Source organism: Synchiropus splendidus, chromosome 8, assembly GCF_027744825.2.
Source record: "Synchiropus splendidus isolate RoL2022-P1 chromosome 8, RoL_Sspl_1.0, whole genome shotgun sequence".
In the NCBI taxonomy this organism is placed as follows: Eukaryota; Metazoa; Chordata; class Actinopteri; order Syngnathiformes; family Callionymidae; genus Synchiropus; species Synchiropus splendidus.
This window is the reverse complement of record NC_071341.1, coordinates 19,177,743-19,202,500: the sequence shown is the minus strand read 5'-3', so window position 1 is coordinate 19,202,500 and position 24,758 is coordinate 19,177,743. Positions and strand designations below refer to the sequence as shown.

Sequence of the window (24,758 nt, the reverse complement as noted above, 5' to 3'; positions counted from 1 at the left end):
AACCCTAACCCTAACACTAACCCTAACATGAACCCTAACACTAACCCTAACCCTAATTTTAACCCTAACCCTAACCTAACCCTAACCCTCACACTAACCCTAACTCTTACCCTAACCCTAATCTTAAACCTAACCCTCACACAAACACTAACCCTAACCCTCTAACCCTAACACTAACCTTAACCCTAACCCTTACCTTAACCCTAATCTTAAACCTAACCCTAACCCTAACTCTAACCTTAACCCCCTAACCCCCTAACCCTAACCCTGACCCCAACCCTAACCCTCTAACCCTAACCCTAACCCTAAGATATGAAAGAGTCCTACCTCAGTAGAAGTGGTGGATCAGGTCGTCCAGCCCCACCAACCCAGCGCACACCTTCTCTCCCGGTGTCTCCAAAGAGGTCTGCGTCTGTGGCGAGCGGTGGAGGTGGACACCTGTCTGCTGCTCCAGGTCAATTCCTCGGTGTTACTTACCCACACTAGGAAAGTCCATTAACTTCTCCTAAGCACCCGCAGTAATCCCATCAACCACCTTAAGCCTCCAAATTTAATTTGGACCAGGACAGAGTGTGTGTCCACACAGGAGCTGTAAACTCACAGGAGGAAGAGGAGCTGCAGCCTTGAACGGTCCATTAGGATTCACCTGGGAGCTGAATCCACACTGCCTGCTCTCTGAAACTGAAGAGTGTGAGGGAAAGTGCTGTAGTTTACTGAAGTACCTGAAGTACAGATTTTGATTATTTCTTTTCTTTTTTTTTTAACTGATGTATACAGACTGCTAAGTTTCAGTCCGCTAACAGAGAAATGTATTGTGTACTCTAGTTCTAAGCCTTTGTTATGAACTTTTTTTTCAGTTTTTCTGATCTTTTGTGCTGTGCTTTGTCAGAATGTCCTGTAAAACAAATTGAAAGGCAATTATTGTGAAATGGTTTTGGCCACAGTTCTGTAAAGATTTATGTCAAGAATCCACAAATTAAATGTAAATTTGATCCAATAGTATTTCAGTTTTAATGTTTCCTGCTCATATCATATTTAGTGGCCCAGTCAGACAAACTGTGTCTTCACTGACCAGTCAGGAAATATGAACCGAATAGGTCCCTATTGTATTTTATTTTATTTTCCAGAGATAAGGTTCATCCATATAGAAAACTAGGAGGTTTCCTGCTAACTCCTTGACATTCATCACTGATCTAGTATTTTGGTGCAGTACAATGTGCGGCCTATTAAAACTCATATGGGCCACGTAAAATGACTGAGTGGGCCACATTTGGCCCCTTGACCTTGTGTGAGTGAGTTGGACACGTGATTTGTTCGCTTCAACATAAAGCGCAGACTCATAATAATAACCATGAATTACCGTTCATGGGCAAAAACCCAAGTGACAGGAACATTGGCATCTTGAGAGCCACTTGTTGACTCAGTGGTGGAGAATGTTGGGAGATGTGGTCCTCCACCTGCTGCCGTCTGAGCTCCTCCACTGGAGATTCGAATGTAGCTTCAGATGCTCCGGCGTGGCGCCACAGCAGCGTCCACCCATCACCCCAGGCTGACCTTTGCAACCTCACACGACTCCGGCTTGGCTCCAACCGGACCTCATTTTGACTAGGTTAAAACATAAGGCCCTGATTGGATCAGGCTTTGGGATGACATGTTCTCCTTCATTAGCTAATTCCATTCTCGCTAAGCGTCTAAATCCTGTTGCGCTACGAGCAAAGTTGAAGCTGCCGCTGCTGCGCATCCGCTTGCCCTCCAACCAGCAGCCCTGCAGCGGTCACTGGGCTGTGACTCCAGCCGCTCCGGTTCAGAGCGGGACTTTCATTCTGAAATAGTTCAGGAGACATCTGGGGTTAAAATAGTGGTAAAAATATTTGAAGGCTGAAAGTGAAAGATGTTTTTGTTGGTGGTTTATGAGGAAAGAAATGAGCACTGTACTAGGCTACTGACATGATGTATTATTGAAGTGTTTTTATGTCAACATTTGCAACTTATTTAAACACAATTTGTCGATAAATTAAACATCTTGCTAGCTGTGAAAAAAAATACTTCAGTAGTATTTCAGTTTTAATAAATAGATACAACTAGTTTTGTTTCTAGAAAAGAACAAGGAATTGAGATTGACATGGAAATACAAGTTGAAATACACAACTGTTGCTATGTTCAATAACCTAGCTAAGTATGTTATGATCTGAGAGTATAAGCTAAATTTTCTTCCTGTTCATATTATAGGAGGCCGAAGTTGAAGCTGGGTTGAAAATTCATATCTGCGATCTGTGCAATAATAACTCTCACCACTCAAACTCACTTGGCTCCCCACTCGCTCAGTTTGGCAAAATATTCAGTAGTAAACAGTGTATAAATGAAACGTTTGAGCGTCCGTTTACGACTGTTTAGATGTGGTTTCTGAACACGACCACAGCTTGACATGTCTATTACGCTCACTCGCCTTGTGTTTTTACTGAACGTTTACTGAACCTTCAGGACCAGTCCACGTACTCTGCTGACAAAAGACGCACTCTGCTTCATGTTGACACACTTTATTCCTAAAACAGAAGCTGCACCATCAGTAGCGGCACACAATTATATGTACACATATACACACACAATTACCTAAATCTGTTATATAAAATATATCATCTGACATTGTACCTTTAATTCCTCTTCAGAGCTCATTGAGTTACTGTGCGAGAGACTCTGGAGCCAAAGCAGACGGAGGTAAAGACTCGTCCACTCGTCGGGTGGGACGCAAATGCCCAGACCAGCTTTCACTTCATTTTTACAGAGTGGCAATAAAAAGGTCTGTACCCTTTTGAAAAAATAATATTCTAAAAGCAATCTACAGCAAATTCACTTGAACAGGGCTTTTTCCCGTGTGACGGCTGAGAAAAATTACACTTTTGAAACCGACTCCTTTACAGCGAGATGTACACACCCTCAAGGATTTTTGTAATATATAAAAGATATTAAGCATTAAAAATTCCACATTTAAAAACTTACAATAAATAATATATGCAGGCATTTCATTAAGATAAAATTTCATAATTGCAATCTACAGTCATTAAAAAGACAATTTAATTCTCCTTTACGAAACCTCCCTTGATCATCCAAAATGCTAAAACGGATTCTTGGCATCTATTTGATTGGACGCGACCGGTCAGTCACTGTGAGAAACAGATCTCCAGGCGGGCGGAGGAAGAGGAGCTGGCTCTTCCTCGCTCTCTGCCCGGGCGAGTTTGAGGTCCTTCAGGTGTTTGGGATCCATCTCCAAAGACGTTAGAGCATGTTCATGATGAAGTTGTACATCTGTGTGAGCACCACGAAGTGAACAGGCAGGCACGAGCGCCTGTCCTGAGTTGCAGGGTCGCAGGTCAGCCAGGAGAGGGCGTTGTACTGCTCCAGGACAAACCTGGAGAACCACGGGCCAGTTACACAACAGTCTCGTCTTTGTGGTTTATGGTCTGTCAGCAAGGAGGCGAGTGTTACCTGAGCACGTCAGAGGTGTGATTCGAGTCCAGAGGGTGGGAGTGTTTACCATGCAGAAGCTCGTCCGATTGGACAGACGACACGTGGAGATGCAGAGAAGCCTGGAAGACCAGCAAAGAAGACTCGAGTTACCGATTAAAAGAGTTTTTACTTGTGAATTAAGAACGGCATCTCAAAACTGATGGAGTCTTAACTTACAAAGTTGTAGTTTTACCAGAGACATTGAACCACCATTTTGAACAATCTCTTACGGAAGACTCGAACAGAACGCTGAGCCTCAGCGGCCTTAGAAAAATAAATAAAATAAAATAAGAAAGAAAGAAACTTCACCTTGAGGAAGAGAGGACACTGATTCTGGGCCTGTGGACATGCAGACCAGAACCAGTCAGGCAGTGGTCCAGCTTTAGCCGTGGAGACGAAGTAGCCCAGAGCCATGGGTTGCTGCAGGATGTTGAGAGCTTCTTCGTGTGACTCCATCCGATCCGCACTCTGACCCTGGAACCCCATGTCAAAATAGTTTTCATTAAATTATCAACTTTAATCCCAACTTTGGTAACAGTTTTTAATTTGATCTAGAGATAACATTAGGCTTAAACTGTTGGTAAGGTTACCATGGCAACCACACGATCTGATAAGCCTAAAAATCTTCCATTACTGTGCTCAGCGAGCAGACAAGAGGCTGCAATAAAGGCAGAAATGTTACCAAGAAAGCAGCTGCCATCTAACCCGGTAGGTTTTTCTAAAAATACGTTTCGACGAGAGGCTTTATCAGGCCTTATGAAATAAACATGACCCCGGGCTCATCCAAATTTAATGGCACAAACACTCCAGCTCCATTGGAGAGTCATTACTGACCGCAACAGGAGAAGCCACTCACCTTGCTTCCGTCCCCCCCTTGGTGGTAGTGGGATCCTGGCGAGTGAACTGGCGATGTGGTGGGAGAGTTGGGCAGGATGTTGATGAGCTCTTGATCCACCATCTCGTTGTCGAACAGGTCCAACAATCCCATTGCATCCGAGCCATCTGGGGATAAACGGGGAGTTTAGCGCAGGCTCTCTTCGACCTGCGCTGCGATTTGAGCGGCAGCGGAGCTCACCGGGGTTGATGGGGTTGAAGTTGATGTCGATGGGCTCCGGCGCGTTCGTGTTGACTTGCACCATGGCCGAGGTGGGGAACACCAGGATGTGTGTGCAGGACGTGTCCTGAGGCGTGCTCAGCTGCGACGTCTGCATGTTGAGAGTGGTGCTGCGGCCGAACACCGAGCCCGTCGACACGGAGTCTGCGAGGAAACGGCTGGTTTAGAACAAGAAAAAGGCATGCGCCCGAAGGATGTGAAGATATTACCGGGCATGATGAGGAAGGATCCCTGGGGCTCCATGGCAACCAGGCAGGCGCTGAGAATGCTGGGCGTGTCTGCGGCAGAGATGCCACACAGCCTGCACGTCTCCTTCAGGCGTTTGCTGAGAGACTGCAGGCTTCTTCTGCTCAGCAGGATGCTCCAGTCTGCAACACCCCACATCAGTCAACCGATGCTCTGTCAAACGTAAACAAGTGGGCGGTCGTACCTCTCAGCTCGCCGTGGCCCATTCTCCCCAGCCGACCAATCACCACCCTCCAAGGCAGCGAGGTCACCTGCACCAGACCGAGACACCAGTCCCAGAGCTTCTGTAAACCCAGTCGCCGGGCTGAGCCCATTTTCCTTCGAGCCCTGAACCGAAGACATCTTTTAAAAAACCTGCAATGGAATATCAGCGAACAAGGCAGGCCCCGGGCCACCTACCGGTTCGGGACGTCGATGCTGATGATGCAGGTCTCCAGGAGTTCTCCATGCTGGTCAGTGCAGGAGGCCAGCAGCCAGCGCTGGTCATGTGACAAGCAGTAACCAACAAAAAGGACGTTGTACTTCTGCGACGCCTCTCCGAACGTCTCCCCCAATTCCGTTTGCTTGTCTTTCACCGGAGCCAAAATAAAGGGCGGCGTGTAGAGACGGAGACACTCCGGGCGCTGCAGAGGCAAACTTGAATCAAGCCCGACCCAAAATGACACGACTGCCGCTGGGACATTCACTGACCTCTGGGTTCTTGAGCGCCATGTCGATGGCCAGCCCCGGGCCGAAGCCAGTCAGAGCCTTGAAGTTGGTGGAGTTGGGCAGCGGCCGACGGCACTGGGTGAACACTGAGAAGGCCAGAGACTTGAGATGCTGACCGTAGAGGTGGCGCTCGCCGCTCTGGACCGGCTGCAGGAGGTACTGGCACGGGACGATCTGGGGCCGAGAAACAGGTGGCTGTGAAGTAACTTTCAACGTCTTTTCATAATGTGTTCAGATGGAGAAAATCTACATTTTAGGGCCTGAAAAATATGTGTCACTAGCAGGCTTTTAGCTGGGAGGGCGTCCGGGCGTCTGCAAAACATGGCGTATCATGGCCACCAGATACTGCCATATACCAGCGTAATCTGGGGGTCAAGCTACAGTCGAGAATAGAGCATCCATTTTTTCATGTTTTGCAGACGCCCTCCTAGCTAAAAGTCTGGCACTAGAGAGTATCACTGATGATTTTAAATCATTTTCAATTTTAACAAGATAGAAATCAACTCTACAAACACATGTTGTTGCCGCACTGGTGAAGCAGCTCCAGTGACAGTAGCTTCATTACACACTCGGAATTCCCTCAGCTGGTTGATGTAATGCCTGACACTGAACTAATAGGTCCCCAGTGAACAACCTTCTCCCACTGTTTGCTTAATCTCGTAACCTCTTCTCGACTGTTGAAGCAAATCAGTTGGAAATTAGCAGCTGTATCCAAACACTAGTTCTACCGCTGGTGGAGCATGAAACCCTCTGGGATTTGCCATTCACCTGAACAGACACTGCATTTCTGATGTGAGCAGGAAGAAACTGCAGCATCTCCATGTAACAGCGCAGCAGGCCCAGGGAGTAGGTGCTGGAGTGGACCTCGCCTTCTGCGTCTCCGTAGCTGAACGGGTCCACGATGTAAACCACGATGGCAGGTGGATAAGACACGGCGTGGGACTCGCCGTCGGTCGGCTTGCCCACTTTGTCTCTCTCCATTGTACTGAAAATTAAAGAGGGCTGGATTAAGTACAGGTCGTTGCTGTTAGCGTTGAGTCAGCGACATGACTTTACCTCTCTGGTGCCTCAGAGGTGCCTTGAGGTGGATTAGTTGTTGGTCCGTTTTCGGCCGCAGTGGCCTGTGACGTTGTCTGGTGTCCGTTTTGTGAGGAACTGCCTTGTAAAACCGTGCTCCCGAATTGAGCGTAAGAACCTGGCTTGGATGATGGGATTCCCCCGATTGTTTGGGATCCTGAAGACGCTGGAGCGGTGCTGCTGGCCTGGCCAGAGGAGGCGTTTGGATTGTTGTTAGTCTGGTGTCCTGAGGTGCTGACAAAGGAGCCGGAGGCGTGATGAGATGTTGAAGCGGGGCTACGCTGGTACAGTAGGGAGCTGTCCAACGTCTGCTCTGACAGGTAGGGAGCTGAAAGAGTTCACAAGAGACGAGCAGTTAGCCTGTCTGTCTGTCTGTCTGTCTGTCTGTCTGTCGGTGACATCAGTATGAACTCACCTAAATCATAGCGGCAAACTTGAGCAAAAAGCTTGAGTTTATTAAAGGCCTCATTGCTGCCTTCCCTGCTGGCCATCTTATGAAACCAGTCACTCAACGGCTGCTCCGTCAGACTCCTGCCGTCGGCCTTGCCGACCTTCAATATTCCCTCCGGGTGGCTTTTGCATATGGGTCGGTGCTGCCCAAGTTGGCACGCCTGTTGCATGTAAATCAAATAGTGTAAACCATTTAGGCTCGTACAAGAAAGTGTTTTTGTTGGCATGTCAGCGCAAGAGAGAAATGTTCTAAACAGCCCGGGGCTCATTACCTCATACATCGCGCTCAGGTCTTTAAAGAAAGTCTTGGCTCTGCCCAGCAGAGCTTCATTTTCCGGGCAGATGACGACGAAGCCCACGTCTCTCTGGGAACCAAAGGGATCCAGGAGAAGTTTCTCCCAGTAGGGAAGACCAAAAGGAGACAGCACCACAAAATCATATTCATAGCCGACCAAAAAGGTAGGGATGGGCAGCGGCTCAGGGGATTCATCGGTACCTGTGTAGACAGAACAGTGTTAGGACCTGGGAAATTATATTTTTGCTTGTAGTACTAGCTAACAGGTTCAAACACTGATATTTTACCCATTGAAAGTTGCATACAGTATAACTAGAACAAGCGCATGTGCCCTCTTTCAATTCTTCCATCTTGGAACTTTCAACAAGAACTGAGTAGATGAACAGATTTGGACTGGAGGATATGGTCTGATCCAGACGATACAGTTTTCATTTGACCAGTGCAGAAGTACATCTTTGTGTGCCCTGGTGAGAAAGACTGTTTAAGTAAAACGTACCATAGGATCCCCTCCCGGCCATTTTGTGGAACTGTTGCCATGTTAGTGGCCCCTGAACGCCCCAAGAGCGCACGCTTCTCTTCTTCTGAATCGTGTCCTGCAACACTGGCTGCAGCGATAGCAGCACCCGCAGGACGTCCTGAGAGAATAGCTTGTTCATATCTGCAGCTGCAGGGAAGGAAGAAGAAGGTTAATAAGGAAAATGCACGCTGGGATTTAAAGCGGCCAAACATACTTTTGCATTTTGGCCAGCGATGAAGACAGGTGCTCTTCACAAGGGTTTCATCCACTTTCCCTCCAGACATGTTGTCCATGAACTGCCGGCCATGCTCCAGTGCCATGTAGCAGTCATTGTAACAGTCTCTCTCTTCCACTCTCAGAAAGGACGCAGAGGACGAGCTCTGTTTGGGATAGTCCACCCCTGCCATGGGGGCGAAGGGGTTGGTGCACTGATCCTGCAGCAGTAGAATCAGCTCATCTGGAGGTTTCTCCTTCAAGCTGCCGGCCTTGTTGGTGGATGACGCACGCAGGTCTTCAAAACAGCGCTCCGTATCCCGACTGGCATCTGACCCACGTCCCACAACGTCCAGTTCGTCTTCCAAGAAGAGGCCCGCCGACTGGCCGAAGCGTCTGTTGGCAACGGCGCTAAACCCACAGGTGCAGGGGTACTGGGCTTCACCGTTGTCTTTCAAATACACCCCAACATCTGCCCCGCGGATGTTCATGTTGCAAACACAAACGCAACAGCTGTCGAAGTTGCAGTCCTTGAAGAGGTTCATCACCGACTCAGAGAGAATGAGAGTAACGTAGAGGCTGTGGGCCTCGGGGATGGAAGGTACAGTGGCGGGCTCCACGGAGCTGAGTGGTCGACAGGTGGAAGAAGTAGAAGCCGGGGAGTAAAGGTCAGAATTGTCGTACTTTAAAGAACCCTGGACGCTTGATGGGCCTCGAGGAGTCCGGGGAGTGCGTGGTGTTCGTGGCGTGGGAACAGAGAAGCGGGGCGTGGCTGGGGAGGGCAGAATTCCTGTGCCACTGTTGCTCGGAGGTGCACTGCTGGACATGAAAGGGGTGTGAGTCTGAGGAGTGTGGCTCTGAATGTCTTCTGGCTCCACACTGGGGATGTTGCTGTGAAATAACACTGGTTAGTTGGTACCCACAACAACCCATGATGCAACTTTGGGCAGATCATTACCTGTCTTTGGTCACTACAGGCGGCATCAGCTCCAGCTTGTTAATCGGCCAATTCCGCATGTACACAAACTTGTGTTCTGGTAGTTTGATGGGCATCAGACATTGACTGGGTAGTGTCTTCAGTGGAGCGTACATGGAGCATCCGATGAAAGTCTGCGACGTCTCTGGCTTGTAGACAAATGAGAAGTCCTGAATGGGAAAGAAAGAAATGACAAATGAGCTCACATATATCTTCCACAGGCACCAGGTGCAGCGAGAGATTGTACCTTTGTTTCAGATGGCTTGGGGCTGCAGAATCCCTCCTCGACCTCCACCTTAAAGTGGTTGTTGATTTGGCTGCCATCCAACAAGGTGAGGCCCGCTCCAGCTTCTAGACTGTCTTTGCTCCCAGAGTTCATCGGGGAGTAGCCCTGTTGCTCCAGAGAGGGCGGGGTTGGAAACATCTTGTGCAGGTCTGCTGAGGCTACAGAAAAGAATCATTAGCTTCCTCCAGAAAACCTGAGCTCGATTCATTACGACTCAAGTTCTCGTACTTATGCACGACAAGGGGTCCAGCGTGGCAGGTTTAGAGTCTTTCCCCCCAAATTTGTCCTCAACTCCGACTCCAGCTCTTTTGGATCCAGGCTGATCATGAAAGAACATTGAATTGTCGATTCATTTTTGCACTTCAATAAAATTTTAAGCAGATTTTTAAATCATGTGTTTAAGATTCATGGTGCACTTACCGTCAACTCATCTTCATCCGAGTTAAATATTTTATCCAGGTCAGTATAGGACACAGCCAAGTCCTTCTCATTGGTCAGGCTTTTTGAAGCTGCCGGCCTGCTGCCGGATGCACCCTGACCATCTGCACACGAGACAAGAGAATACTTTTTAACAAAGACAAAACAGCCTGTTTTGTTTTGTTTTTTTCCTTTTAAAAGCACTTACCATCAGTCGAACTTCCACTTCCTTCATCCAACTATTCAAAGAGATGAAAATCATGTAAGTACACACGTCATTTTTGTGCCTCTTGTACTGTACATTCTGTTATGCCTTGTCTTTATCCACAAATTGCCCATTTCAGGTTTCATAAAGTTCATGTATACAGGACTATCTACTAGTGGCTGGGTAACAAACCAACACAAATAATCTCAGTGTTGAGACAGACAGGGATGTGAAGTTGACAATATCACCGTATTGATATATTTTCGTGTTGAATTGTATCAATGTTTTTTTTTTTTACATTAAACTGCTGCGTCAACAGTCTGCACAATAGAAGCAGACAGCCTTCAGCTCAGAGTCTGCACCTTACGTGCATGCATAAGGTCATCATGCAAATCAAAAGAGAATGGAACAAAAATGGCTGACATGGTCAAGGAAAAGGAGCTCATTCTGAAGTGAAAAAAAAAGATCTTTCAATACAAATCGAAACAAAAATTATATTTCAAAATGTATTTGATTCGGTTTGCCATGTGCAATTCCTACACTTTTGTTTACATGTTTACAAATTGTGCAGCTACACATGAAAAGTTCAGGTTCTTTTGCACAACTCTGGGAGTAATAACTAAGGAATAACTAAGGTGTGGGTTATTTTTCTTACACAGTTAATGTATTTTCACAGCTCGCCTTACTTTCCAGAAAGGTTTTCATGCCCTTAAAACAATATGGGTTGTGATACAAGTTTTGTGGTGCATTTGCCTTTTAAAATACTGCAATGTTTCATATCAGATGTTGTCATTCAGGCAAAATCTTGATCTAGATACAAGGCCATATCGCAAAACAATCCAAAACAATTCTTAGGATAAATACCAGGAACACAATCCGACCTCAGCTTCCACGTTTCACCACTTCAGAACAGAACAATTTAGTGGATTTAAAGTTATGTTCATTAACTTAAAGAGAATCGACTGGAAATATACACAATTTGAAAGAGGTTATGATGTGCAAATATATTAGAGAACAGATTCACAACTCAAACTGTGTCCCTTTTATATCTCTCTAAAATGATTCTTATATGTAATGGACTAGATGCGATGTAATATAATGCAAGGAAATGCCAGGGGAAATGAGAAATGTCATTTATGTCAATGGATTAGAGGAGATTGAAATAAACATTGATTGCCTCACCTTGTGTTTTTTACCGCCCTCCCTCTCTCCCTGCTTGTCCTTCTTCTCAGTGAAACTGAACTCTTCGTCGCCCTCAACGAACGCGTACGGGTCCGGTTCGTCACCGTGTTCGCCGTCTTCCGTGGTCAAAGAAAAATGGCTGTTCCTTCGCTGGGTGTACGTTTTCACCAGTTCCTCCGACACCTTCAGTGGCTGCATGGAGCCCGACATCAATCTGTGACATGGAATGTAACTTATGAGAATTTGATATCCTTTAAATGAACGGTCGCGGTTTATTAAATAAAGATGGTAACTCACTCCGTGACAGAAACAACACCATCTGTTCCTCCTGCAGAATCGTCTCGCAGCTTATCCACAGGGAGCTGAGGTGTCAGAAAGTTTTTGGCCTTCTTCCTCGGTAGGTTGAAATACTTCCAGGGATTGTGAGTGGAATCTTCATTGGGGTTAATGGCTGAGCCAATGAAGACCGTGGGTTCTAAGGTTTCACTAAATGGAGGGGGGAAGGGTAATGTCATGTTTTCCAGTTGTGGTTCCTCAGGTGAGCTCTTCTGTGGCAGCAGACAGGGCTCTACTGATGGAGGGTAGTAGGGTTGGTGAATGGGCGTGGACGAACTCTTGATGCCGCCTGGGGTCATATCACCGTCGACGTGGTCACAGGGATGTGGGCTAAGAGGTGGTGGAGGAGGGGAGCTGACCAGATCTGCAGGGTTGCTGTGAGTGTGCAGTATCGGGGCTTTCGGAGGTGCCGTGTCCACATGGTGCAGGCTTGGATAGGAGCTGTCTTCCTGCGTCCGTAGACAAAGCCTCTGGTTCTGAGGCTCCAGACTCTGGTCTTCACTCACAGAGTTGCGATGATGAAAAGGAGTTTGCGGCCTTTTTTGCTGCTTTTCGGTCTTCTCCAGTTTGTCGCCCAGCTTGTGCTTGGGGGTCGGCTGTGCAGGCTGTCCAGACAAGGGTGGGTGTCCTGAGGTGCTGTTGGATCTCTGTTTAGGGTTCTTATGCCTGTGGAGACCAAAAAATGGCATTTAATAAAAATCTACCAGCTTGGTGTCGTCTGTCAGTAATGAGTTAATAAGTAATTGTTAGTATTTAAGAAGATAAATCCACATTCTCTAGTAGTACTTTGAGAAACTTTGCAACATTTAATAAATCAGATACGTTTTCAAAGTTGACTGCCAAAACAGTAGAATGAATTGACAACCATATTCCCACCTTCAAAGGAAAACATGAATATTTTTGGAAAATCCCACACAATAAATCTGACCTTATCACTTTTACAAGATGACAGCAGTTCAACACACCTTGAGCAATTGCAATGAGGCCTGTGCGCAGGCTCCACAAAATCCCAAAGTCCAGTTTTGTCCGACTCCTCTTCACAAGTTCCATTAGTCAAGTTACTAAACTTCCGCCTTTAACAGGAAAACATGACAGATTATTAGTGAATACTTTTTTTAAAGCGTGTTCATCAAGTAATGTGCACATACTTGTTCACTGTGCGGTTAATGTTGTACTCCTGCCACACGGTCTCCACCATCTGACTGGCTAGGCCCCGAGGAATCTTGCCCCCATGCAGGCTGTTGTTGGAACAGTAGCCATCGGATGTGGAAGATAGTTTGAGCCACTTCTGCACCGGTTGGAAATCTATGCAGGAAAGAATTTGTTTTGAGTTTAGATACAAACTTTCAACACCCTAAACTGAAGCTGTAGCTTGTGTGCGACTCATTAGCACAGCTCCAACAACAGTTTACCTGTTTGGACTTCTTCAGGTGACGTTGGAGGTGTCAGTGTGACAGATGACATGGCGGGATCTCGGTGAGCAGCCTGACCTGGATGGGCACTGCACGCACTTCCTGATGTGTTGGTTGAGCCCTGTGATACTGTAGCAGGCAGGTCCGACAAGGGAAGGAGGACCAGGCAGGAAGGATACACCATTCGGACGCCAGCTGAAACGAAGCATAAGGATTTGGACCACCGACCCTTCATGCTTGAGTAGGTAGGTGACATTTGGCGCAACTAAGTTTCATGACGGGCTCCAGTTTAAACCCATGTTCGGAGTTCAACTTGTCTTGAACCCTAATATCCGATAATCTAAATTAAAAATAAAATAAAAAATCTTACTAGTACATATGCTTAAAATACTAAATAGTCAGTACTTAAGTAACAAAAACTATAATCCCAACCTTTGACCTGACTGACAAATCTGACACACTCATGGAGCATCAAGCAGAATATTTGCGACGTCTTACCAACGAGAACTTCCACTGCTGCAAGAGAGTCGTCCTCCCAGTCATTCTCCTCCATCTTGTCCTCCTGGGCGTCCTTGCGATTGGGGCTGATGGGATAAAACTGCCTCCATTCTTCAATGAGCTTCTGCGTCGGGTGGTCTGACATCTTATAAGCCTGACCAGTGAGTGTCCCATTCAAGCCATAGGGACTCAGGATGACTGATAGAAAGTAAGAAAGAATGACTTGGTTGTTAGAAGAGCGGAAAATATAGGAATTCGATAAAATAATTTTTGCGCAGCAGTTTGTACCAACCTTGTAATGGGCTTGAACTTTGCTGGGCCAGACTTAAGTGTTCTTCACCGAGGCGCTGAAGTGGCTGATGTTGGGCAATCTCCACACTCGTGCACACGTTGCTGTCGCCGTGCACGAAGAAGGTGAACGCACAAGACAGATGTTCACTGTAGAAAAGAGAAGGATATTATACTTTTTTTGCTTTATTCGTTTCAAGAAAATGCAGACTCATGACCAACATGCATAAACAGGCTGCGGAACACCTCAGAGCTGCTCGGAATATGTTATTTTTTTATAATAATTAGAGTGTGTACCAGAAAATGTGTCATGATATGCATTGTTTCACATTCACGCATTAGTACTCGTATTGTGTAACCACTCATGCTACTTAAGAAGTTTGAAATAACCAGTTACGGGAGCAAACATGAGACACAAACGCCACCTGTGACACACAGAGCACTTAGTTACTCTACTGTCAGGCAATGAGAGCCACTAAAAAAAGTAAATCTGTCGAATTATTTTCAGCCTAAATGCCAACAGCTCAATGAATAAAATGTTTTCTGGAAGAACAAGTGGTTAAATACACAAAGATAGTCAATGTTGACACGGTTTGTGTAAAACCACAGTGCAAACTCAGCATTTTCCAAAGACTGGGCAACAGGGAAACTGCCAGACTCTTCTGTTAGTAGGTGCAGCCTGAACTAAAACCTGTGTCACTTCGCAGAATTTCTGAATGTGGAAAACAAGTGCAGCACAAAATGCACGCACTTTCAAAATGTGACAAATGCAGAAAACCCAATTACCAGAAGTTAGAAAACAGCACAATGATTTCTGTGCATGTCATAACTCGCCCTTGTTTCCACTGGGGCAGACAAGAAGATTTCTTTTGCTAAGAACAATTTTAACAACACAAGTTATGTTCCTGTTATTCAAACACGATACCAAAACTAAGTGAAAACTCCTTTTCAAATGTATAAACATTGAACAAAAAAAACAAAACAAATTATTCCCCAAATCGTGTCATATGTGTCCAAAGATAGTGCTAATGGGAAAACCCGCTCATACATAATTTCTATGGCAGTAAGACACAGCAATATTTTTTGCCTGAAAAAACAATCACTGCTGTTATACATTACAGTATCTCTCAAGAACTAGTCAAGCAAAACAAGATACCTGGTGCCACGCGAGTCTTTCACAGTGAGAACACAGCAGAAAAATATAGAAACCAGATCTCAGTTCCAGGTATATGTGAACTATAAACTTCATAAAGCCTTTAGATCAACCGCTTATCTAAACCTGATCAATTTGCATCTTTTAAATTGTGACTGTCGAAATAAACAAGTAGCAACACAGGACATTTTTAAAAACCACCAGGCAATAAATCGCCATTCCAAAGAAGAATGATTCACGTGGCTGAGAATAATGACTGCAGCAGTAACTTGCAATATCCAGGAAACATTAAATCACACACAGGCAGTAATGATCATGAACAATCTGACTGCTGCTCTCCTCGCCAACAAGTCGGTACAACAATAAATAGGGTCTCCACTCAAAATGTTTGCCAAAAACCCCAAAATAATACTCTACTTTTGGAAGTAGATTCCTCTCAAAATCTCACAAATATGTAACAATTGTGAACTTCCTCTAGGAGGACAATCACTTCATAAATCTTGCTCTAAATCCACAACTACCTAGAGACGCAGTGGTGCTCCTTTAATGGCATAAAAATGCCTGGAGGGCAGGGAGGACCAAGAGTGACAACACTGCATGATAGATTATATTCAGCTGTCTTCGTGAGAGTATTGAGGACGTTATCAGCTTACAAATGTATGTTTACATGGCAGCTACTTCGACTCTTCCCAACAACCTGAAGTCCTTATAAGAATCACAATACTAATTAATGTGCTAGAGAAGGAATTGGATTCTACGTTTCAAAGTTTCACGGTAGAATCAAAACATGCATTGTCTGTTACAGTGGAAGCCAATCTCTAAAACACAGAAGTCGTTTGAAAAAGACAAGGCAATTTGTTCAAAGTCATACCTTTTATTGATGGCCTTTTCATCCTTCTGATACGGCTTCACAAACCACTTTCCGATTCGAACAAATCCACGGTTCATCAGACAGCGCTCCAGTAAGTTGTGAATGGCTTTGAACAATAGCGTTCGACACTCGTAGGACAGGCCGCTCTCCCATTCACCATCCTCCTCGCCTATAAGGTCAAGAATAAAATAACAAATTAAACTTCATCACAGTGAAGCTCGTGACACAAGGCAGGCCATAATTCAGATGTAACTTCAGTTAAAGTAAAACCTTCAGGGGATATAAAATGTGGGCACAAACAATTTCAATTCAGAGGAGAACACAATGTTTATGTTTGTATCTGGACTTGTAAAAACTAATTTTATTACCTCCAGACTGTGAGAAGAGTGAACAAAATGTATATTTGCAAGTTGACTCACCCCAATTGCACAAAATTGACCATATATCTTCAGGATTCAATATTTAATTAAAAAAAAGGAAAAGCAAGAAACATGGATTTTAATTCCGTATTAAAAAGGAGATTGAAAGTCAGAGGAAGACGGGAGGTCAGACCATTTATATTACCCATTTAATGGAATGCAATATCGACAAGTCATATTATGACAAAAGGTTCACTTGAGTCTTCGTATTTTTTTCGAAACACTTTAGTCCTATCATGTGTTATTTATGCAAGTATTTTGAAGCACAGCAAAGTCGTTCATCTACATTGAGCTGACATTGATGTTGGCTGTGCATATAGCCTCGCTGCAAAATTCAATTTGGTCAAGGTTAAAAACGGACCACCCTTACAACACTTACTTGAGAGCTCGTTGTGGATCAGCTCAGCGAAACTCGGGTCATCCCCCCACCAGAAGAGCCAGAGCTCTCTGCGGCCCGGGGTGTGGTGCCTTCTCCATACACTCAGCACATCTGCAGCCATGCATCGGCTGAAACTACACAAGATGGGGTCCTCCTCTGTCACGGGGAACAGGATGGGCGACGAGGTGGGCCCTTGCCACACAAAGCGCCGCCATTTAATTCCAGTCAAATCCGCCTGGGAAGAGACATATTGATGATCAATCCATTGCGCAACATTTCATGTCACAGTAACTGTGATTCTGGGAAGTTTGGGAAACAACATATCAGTTTGTTGGTGAGGCAAGACTGCTGGGTTGGGTACCATCTGACTGACTGATAAAAAACTGAAGCAGACTTGCACTATTATATGATAGTTATCTTTCCACTGTAGGACACAACTGTTGTCTCTCAGGAACATTAGGCAACAAGTCAGACTTTTCAGAGCCCACAAAAGAGAGTATGGTGATCATAAAATTGAATGAATTATTCTTGGTTTCATTTAAAATCAGTTGTTTATTGCCTAATGAGCCTCTCACTATCAATCCACCTGCGACACATCTGAATAAATGATTGCAGCGGAGTGAGACCTTTTGTTTTGGCTCTGTTGTTCATTCCAGAAAAGTTATCAGCAATGTAGATGATAGTAGAAACTAAGAAAGAGCAAGCCTGATGCTTAAACCTCTTTTGTCACCGGGCCAGTTAGACAGCCTCACCGCTTGCTTTGGTGTGGACCCACATCATCTCTGCAGCAACTGGAACCCAAAGTATTGCCCCCTGACACTACACATATTCGGTCCTAAAAACAGGGCCCCTGGCCCTACGTCATGAGGGACATATACAGTATATAGGGTGTTATATCCTGTAGTGTAAAAGGCATCTATGATAGACACCAATTGCTTGTACACAAACCATGTCAGCCTTCTTCATGGCAGCATCAAGCACACAAAATGATGAGGCAATTCAAAACATCCCTAGCATCATGCCACCTTCACATGGACATGCAGTGAATCAGGCTCAATGAATATAGGATTGTCAGTGAAAAGAAGACGATCCAGCCACACACACAAGAGAAATCAATGCAGGGAAGTTTGAAACCCCGTTTCTTTGGAGCTGAGAAGACGACTGTCCTTTTGCATCTCACGTGTATTAAAAGGAGATGCAGGGATCTAGATATTCGGAGCAAGATAACGCATGCATCGCGTAAATTCGTGCAGCATAAACGTGGAGCTGCTAAATATACTTTATCCGCAGTACGTGCAGCTACAGTGGGGAAGTTGGCTGGATCACGATCGTTTTAGTTGCAGGCCTGATGCCTTGACAGCCTTGTTGCCTGATTAGCCAAAATGGCTTTCTGGCCTAGCGCAGGGAGAAGAAGAGTCTTACCAGGCAGAAGAGGTTGGAGTGGCAGTCCTCCAAACTGGCCCCGTTTGGTACAAAGCACGAACTCATCCTTTCACTGCGTGGATGTAACGTTAAAGTCCATTGTCTCAATCACCGTCGAGTGCCAGGAACTAGCTCAGCAGAGACGCGCCGATCGGCTGCAAATATCCCCGAGAAAGCGCTGGCCGACTTGCTAAGCTACGGCTCGTTAGCAGCGCTCACACTCGCAACTTCCAGCCGACATTCACCGTAGACGAGCGGCCCCAGCGTCCGCCTCTCGCTGGACGATTCCTCGGTTGGAAATGTATTGTCTGCTCCGGTTAGCCGCCAGCTTCTACGCTAAACACACCCCTGTCACCGACTAGCCTGCCTGCTCCTGGGGGACTACGCTTGTATCGGCCCCATAGACGGTTCTATAGCGCGACAAAAAGGAGGGGACCACAAAAAAACTTCACCCCAAAAGCTTGGTCCCGGGTGCGCTAATGCTAACAGCAGCTAAGGAACTCTCCCCTCCCCCTGATCTGTGCTAACATGCTAAGCTAACATACCAGCGCTCTTGCGCCAGCTTCAATCAAACAATTAACCGGATCAGTTTTTCTCTAAAAAAAAACATCGCGGTGCGACTTAAGAACCATTTAAAAAGACCGAAAGGACGCGCCGGCGAGAGTACTCATGGGTTCTGCTCCTCTGGCGGATCCATGGCTCCAGCAGATTTCCATTATTTCACTTCATGGATTGAATTCTTTAATGGCGGCCAGGAGGACAAGTCTGCCTCTCAGCGAGGATTGGCCGCGCGGCGGTGATGGAGGCGGGTCTGCGCTTCAACTAGCTCCATGACTTCACAGTTTACAAGATGAGAGGGAGCCTCAGTGCGTCTGTCAGACTGTCAGCGCTCGCTGCTCACCGCCATGGTGTCACCCTGCTCGGACTCCTCCGAGCTGAAAATGCACAAGTATGTAAACATTCACATCTTAACTCCATCCGAAAAGACACATTCGCTTTGCACTTCTACTATTGGATTCCATCATAACACTGTCGTTATCTGGTGCCTTATTGCATTGTTCTGGTTGGAACAAGTCGATTCTTACTCCAAAAAAGGGCCCGATATTTTTTTCTGAATCCAAATATTTATCTTAGTCCTTCAATGTGTATGTTATCTTCTCCGTTGGAAAGAGCTGAGACAGTTGTGCTGCTCTTCCATGCGATACTTATTGAATGCACAAATACATATATTTTCACTCTTCCTGTAATTACGATGAGCCAGGCAGACAAGGTCATATTGGATTATATATATATATATATATATATATATATATATGATTTTCTCTGTTATATGTATGTACAAATTAATGTGTATGTACAAATTAAATATGATGAAGTTGACACGCAATATGACAGTGCCCTAGTGGTCACTGCGACCTCCATGAACTGAAATATCAAACTTAATGACCAAATACTGTCTGAGGCATTGCACACACCATATTGCAACACCTATATGCTGCCGGACATGAGGTGGGGTGGGAGAATGGGCAGAACTGGTGAGAGAGTTTCTCATGCAGGGAGAAAGCACCACATGGGATCTATCTCTTTCTTGTCCTGGATCGCTATGGGAGTCTGACACCAGGCCAAAATTACTGGATCGCATAGCAGAGTTTTTTTCAAGAACTTGTCCGATTCATAAGCCACCAAAATCCTAATACCCACTAATAGCCTTTTCATTTAACAAAGGTGCATCAAACAAGGTGTATAACCTAGTGTTTTTTTTTTTTTGTTCAATAATTTACCTGTATTGACCACTTTTATTTACCCCATTAAAAGTTTCACATTTTTATAAAAACAACTTAGTTGTGCACAGCTTTTGTTGTGTTTTTAGGAGTCAATATAAAGCAGGTCACATCCATAAATATTATTAACAACTGTTTGAGTGACAAATAGAAGGTTATGGGATCGGACTGGTATCGACTGACCTTCAAGGCTGCGGCATCTGTATCAGTATCAGATGTTGTAAAAATGGTATTGAGCCTAGGCATTCAGGGATTCAAACCCATGACTTCTTCCGTCATTGGTGTTGTTGCTACACCACGTGTGGGCCCGATGGCAAGATCCTTGGTTTCATACACTGACAATGGTTTGTGATGGTTTTAAATAAAAAAGTGCGAGTCCAGATACAATGTAGATCATTTGAATTATTTGAAGTAAGAGAATAAAATACGTAGTGAATAATATATTCTGTAATTTACAGTGTACATATATAGTTGTCAATCTGGAAGAGAAATATTTTTAAAATATCACCTTCCACACTAATAAATAAATAGGTAAATACTATAATTACTGTTATTCCTGTGAAACAATAACAATAGACGCCAATGCATTCATTAAATATGACGCAGAACTATCAATCTTAGTCTTTTTTTTTTCTGACGTTTGAAGTAGCAAGTTAGCTATTGTGTATTTCAGAATCAGAATCAGAATCAGAATCCAATTTATTGCCATGGTCAGTGGGGATCCCACCAACTAGGAAAGTGTTTTGGAATAAAATAAAATAAAATGAACAAGGGCTGTTGTGATAAACACTACTGACTCATTTGTCCAGTCAGATGTCGCTCTTTCCTAAACGCTGGAAGACAGTTCTTATTATTGACGAAAGCGCGATCCTGTCACGAGAAACTGCCCACCGCAGGGCGGAGACAGAAACGTGACAGGAAAACAGGCGGAGCTTCATGCTAACACAAAATGTCAACAACATGCCGGGTGCTTCTTCGGAAACAGAAACCGAAAACGACCACAGGTTCCCGCGACAGGAGGCCGAGGGAGACAAGGCATCCCGGAACGCTGTGTCTGTCATATCCAAGCTGGCCGACGATCATTTAACTCTCGTTCGGGTAGGAGACTTTACCGTCGGATCCTCTGTAGCTCATTGCTGTTGGACAGCATCGTATTGAAGCTGCATGTTAGACACACAGCTCGTCGTAATTTACAGCGTTTTGGTCTCGATTGAATCATGAAAATTCACGTATTTCTTCCACGCATTAACCCTGTTTTCTCAGAACCGATGCCTCCTAAATCCCAAACATTACAAGCAACGCCTTTTCCCATCTAGACATCTGATAAGAACTTCACTATTTCTCCTCAACATCTTCATCTTTTGCTCACTTTTAATAGCCATGTCTTTAGGAAAAACAAATATTGAGAGTCTCATAAAGTATTTATTGAAAACTAAGCAAATATAATCCACTAACTTTCATGAAGATGAACTATGATTTATTCCAACTGCCCTTCAGTCTTTATGCTTTACAATGTTCCAAAGCAAACGTGTTTGTCCGCAGCAGCTGTGAGGAATGAACACTCTTCCTTCTCTCACAGAACATCAGCACTTGTCTGGCGATCGCTGGCGTGGTGGTCATAGCCAGAAGCATCAGACTGGTGAGAGGAACTCAACCTCGCTTGTGCTGGCTGTGCTGGTGTTTACAAGTGATGTCTGTTGTCAGATCTCCAAATTCCAGACGGCGTCTGAGATTCCTTCTCGTTTCATAGAGAAGAACGTCAGCCTGCGAGGAAAAGTCCAGTCGGTCACGGAGAACGGGATCCAAGTCGAGCATGTGCCGATTCACGTGCCCGTCCTTTCATCGCTGCTCACCAAGCACAGAGGTGCGACCACTGTCGTAAACACTCCGTTTTTTATTACACAGTTATTATCCTACTCAGACACTGGTTTTAATATAATGTTTGTGATTCATCTCGAGGTGAAACGGAAACCAAAAATCAAATTTCAAAGCCTGTAAAAGGAGATTCTGTGAGAGGATTCTGTCTTTCACAGTCATCCGCAGGTGCCACTTTCTGCCCTGGAAATGTCACCGTGACATTTCGCCTGCTTTTTTTTTTTTTTTTTTTTTTTTTTATGAACATGATCGAGAGGTAAAAGCTTTCTAGTGATGTTATTACATCACCGCGTTCACTCAGTAATAAATCAGAAGAGCGTCAGTTTTCCTTCGCTCCAGCTGCTGCATCAGTGTCAAGGGCGAACATCAATTGCTGTTTTCACTAATACCTTTGTTCCGTACGACCTTTTCCATGCCTGTGTCATCAATCCAAGTACACTCCACCATTTAGGCCACTTTACCACTCGTCCTTTTCAGTCACCTGGAGGATTTATCTGCCTGGTGTGAAGGGGCTTCACTTGCTTTTCTCACTGTTTCATTGCTGCTCGTGTTGAAGTGAGCGGCGGTCTAGAAATGCTCAAATAAATACACTCTTTAATATGAGCTCTAACTGTAAGACACTGATGTTATTCAGCTCATCTGCGGTGAAATATAATGTCATGATAAATGAAGACGTTTGACTCAAGATGATGTGGATGTGCAGTGGAGCCCTGTGCTTGAGTCTTGAGAGCACTCATGCAGGGATGACTCCAAAGTGTAGTGTGAGGACTCAAGACCACATACCAAGTGGTAAAAATGAATTCAGTGCTTCAGTATTTTACTTATATTTTGTCTTTCCTCATAAATCTGATGAGATTATTAAGTAAAATTTTCCAGCATTCAACATAATATCAAGCTGTTATAAATGACTAATGTTTAAAAAGTATTTCTTATTTTTCTGCAAGAAACACAATATTTCTAATTTTTTTTGCAATTTTGACTTTTTTGTCATTTGGTCAGAAATCCAAAAATGACTGGCTCACATGGTTTTTGACCCATCTAAACTTGACTTTGTATAAGGATGTTTAACTTTGAATAATGAAAATGTGGACTGGCTTCACACCAGGTGTCTCACCCTCCCAGCTGCTGGTGAGTCTGGCTGGAGTGGACTTGACTCCGGAGGGGAGTTTGTGGCTGCAGAAGAACTTGGAACCTGCTCAGATCGTCTGGCTGAAACTCATCAGCCGTCAGGGAGAAACCATCCATTGTTTCGTTACGCCGAGCAAGGTGAGGCGATTTAAGTGGATTTACACACATTATTTAAGATTATACTTCAATTATTTATTAATACTTCATCATTTATGTATGTTATTTAAAATAAGATGGGATTGTCGCCACACCATCATTAATACTGACTTTTTTTTTTGTCTAAATTTGATCTCATGTTCTGTGTTGAAATGTTTAGAACAAATGCATAAATAAATAAATAAAATAAAATAAATCAGTTGACAACATTAAAAGTCACGTGAAGAGACGCGTATTCTTGTCCAGCTTCTACAAACCGTTGTTCCTCTTGTCTCCAGCAGAGGTCAGCATGGACCTTGTCATTGAACGAGGAGGTCCTGAAGCTGGGTCTGGCCCGAACTGCGCCCGTCCACGGAGTCCCGCCCGCATCTCGCCTCTACTGGAGGCTTCACAAGCGACTGCACAGGGCAGAGGTCAAAGCTGAAAAGAAGGGGCGGGGCCTGTGGAAGGAGGACAGCCGATGGGAGCGGGTGTCCAAAGCCCTGAGGGACAATGTTTTATTCAGGCTGATGAGGAGGCTCTTTAAGAGGACATGAAGTGGCGATTCAGTGAATTGAAATGGATGACATGTTAAAAGGTTTCCGCTTGATCAAGTGGGATTTTTTTTTTAATGAATCATAAAAATAAACGTGTCCATGAGGAGCTGAAGGAACTGGAGAAGGAACATCATAATCACAAAATAAAAAACATATTGCTTTTTTTTTTTAATAGTGTATTGAAAAAATAGGTTCTAAACTGCGGGCCTCCAGTGTTGGACTGTAGAAACCCAGCACAGGAGACCCCCCCCCCAAACACATGGGGCAGGGTATGTTAATGATGTTCAAATTACAGATGGGGGTCCTCCTGCTCTTGCTGAGATCATTGTTGCTATAGCAACGCCACATGTGAAATACAAAGAGCATCAAGGATTGAACTCCATCTTGGCCTTCATCAAACCCCATGGGGACCGTATATACTGTAGATGTGGGGCGTCTACAAGCCGCCCTGGCTGAAGAGGGTCCGGTGAATCCAAGACCTTGGCGTTTTTAATGGCAAGAACGCAAATCTGGTCTTGAAGATAATCTGTGATTCGACAGTAAAACTTTCATTCAGGCGCGTCTGCAGCTGAGAGTCCTGTGGAGCGTCGGGGTGAGGGGTCCCCCTGCAGCCAATGGCTGGACTGAAGCGGGCGGTCCCATGAGTACAAGGAGATTAGTGAAGTGGGCTTGGGGGGGTCTTAGGGTCGCGGTGGATTTTGGGTTCCAGCACAAAGGCAGCAGAGGAGGAGTCACAGTGGACTGGGAAAGGAGGGGAGGGTGATGAATCAGCTCCTCTCTTTTGTTGTGCAAATGTTACTAGTGACTGTTGGCCAGACAGAGGCCTGTGATTGGTCAGCGGGTTTAAATTGTAAGGTGCATTTGGGAGCTGGTGGTTGTTGCTGCCAGACTTTGCTCTGTCACTCAAGGAGGAGGGAAACCACGGCAGGTTATACGCTGCTGATGGTCTGGAGCTATCGAAAAGTGAAATTGCTTGTTTCTGTAATTTATTGTCCTGAAAGTTTGAATCACTTGTGCCTCACTTGTTTTATTGACAACATTTTTTGTGCTTATTAATTTGCTTCATCTCCTGATAGCAGTTAACTGATAACAGTTAAAATGGCATCATATTCAATATTTTTTTTAGGGACCGGAGGGCTGCAATATAATCATAAAAAAATAGTGTAAATCCACATTTTTGGTGGAAGCAATTTTGTTTAGAATTCGATAACTAATCATAATAAAATTAAACTAAAGCAAAAAACTGGTTTTCACCTTTAAAATTATTTTGAAAAATCTATTACAGTGAATTTTGTGAAATCCTATTCTTGAATT

At 44.7% G+C, this 24,758-nt stretch overlaps 3 protein-coding genes across 3 annotated transcripts in view; 1 reads left to right on the top strand and 2 right to left on the bottom strand.

The window, feature by feature from the left end:
* The window catches only part of LOC128764103 (uncharacterized), an 8,175-nt gene extending 7,748 nt beyond the window's left edge, over positions 1-427 (bottom strand). The window contains exon 1 of the mRNA XM_053873556.1: positions 328-427. The gene's annotated coding sequence lies outside the window, so the exon portion shown is untranslated. The remainder of the gene's footprint in view (positions 1-327) is intronic.
* Positions 428-2,521: 2,094 nt separating this feature from the next.
* LOC128763510 (mediator of RNA polymerase II transcription subunit 13-like) lies at positions 2,522-18,762 on the bottom strand. The gene is made up of 30 exons (XM_053872344.1): positions 17,969-18,762; positions 16,547-16,781; positions 15,749-15,917; positions 13,729-13,874; positions 13,437-13,634; positions 12,939-13,133; positions 12,675-12,831; positions 12,492-12,599; positions 11,488-12,192; positions 11,191-11,404; positions 10,012-10,042; positions 9,807-9,928; positions 9,615-9,705; positions 9,348-9,544; positions 9,083-9,270; positions 8,126-9,015; positions 7,891-8,058; positions 7,372-7,595; positions 7,065-7,260; positions 6,629-6,977; positions 6,341-6,557; positions 5,555-5,746; positions 5,264-5,487; positions 5,049-5,191; positions 4,828-4,986; positions 4,580-4,762; positions 4,361-4,506; positions 3,814-3,978; positions 3,484-3,584; positions 2,522-3,406 (listed from the first exon to the last, which is right to left on the bottom strand). The coding sequence occupies exons 1-30, from the start codon at positions 18,032-18,034 to the stop codon at positions 3,274-3,276; spliced, it is 6,312 nt and encodes a 2,103-aa protein (XP_053728319.1). The 5' UTR covers positions 18,035-18,762; the 3' UTR covers positions 2,522-3,273.
* A 1,923-nt stretch (positions 18,763-20,685) lies between these two features.
* Positions 20,686-24,754, top strand: c18h3orf33 (c18h3orf33 homolog (H. sapiens)). Its single transcript, XM_053872349.1, has 5 exons — positions 20,686-20,847; positions 21,329-21,388; positions 21,454-21,613; positions 22,730-22,890; positions 23,190-24,754. The coding sequence occupies exons 1-5, from the start codon at positions 20,686-20,688 to the stop codon at positions 23,442-23,444; spliced, it is 798 nt and encodes a 265-aa protein (XP_053728324.1). The 3' UTR covers positions 23,445-24,754.
* The last annotated feature ends 4 nt before the right edge of the window (positions 24,755-24,758 follow it).

What these genes read in the sequence shown, in the direction of transcription:
- LOC128763510 (XM_053872344.1), bottom strand. Translation starts at nt 18,034, where the DNA reads ATGAGTTCGTGCTTTGTACCAAACGGGGCCAGTTTGGAGGACTGCCAC. An exon ending in CCTCATTGCAATTGCTCAAG is followed by an intron (nt 12,193 to 12,491) that starts GTGTGTTGAACT and finishes TGGTCTCCACAG; the next exon opens with GCATAAGAACCCTAAACAGA. An exon ending in TCGCTGGCCAAAATGCAAAA is followed by an intron (nt 8,059 to 8,125) that starts GTATGTTTGGCC and finishes CCTTCCCTGCAG; the next exon opens with CTGCAGATATGAACAAGCTA.
- c18h3orf33 (XM_053872349.1), top strand. Translation starts at nt 20,686, where the DNA reads ATGCTAACACAAAATGTCAACAACATGCCGGGTGCTTCTTCGGAAACA. An exon ending in ATCATTTAACTCTCGTTCGG is followed by an intron (nt 20,848 to 21,328) that starts GTAGGAGACTTT and finishes CTTCTCTCACAG; the next exon opens with AACATCAGCACTTGTCTGGC. An exon ending in GCTGCTCACCAAGCACAGAG is followed by an intron (nt 21,614 to 22,729) that starts GTGCGACCACTG and finishes GCTTCACACCAG; the next exon opens with GTGTCTCACCCTCCCAGCTG.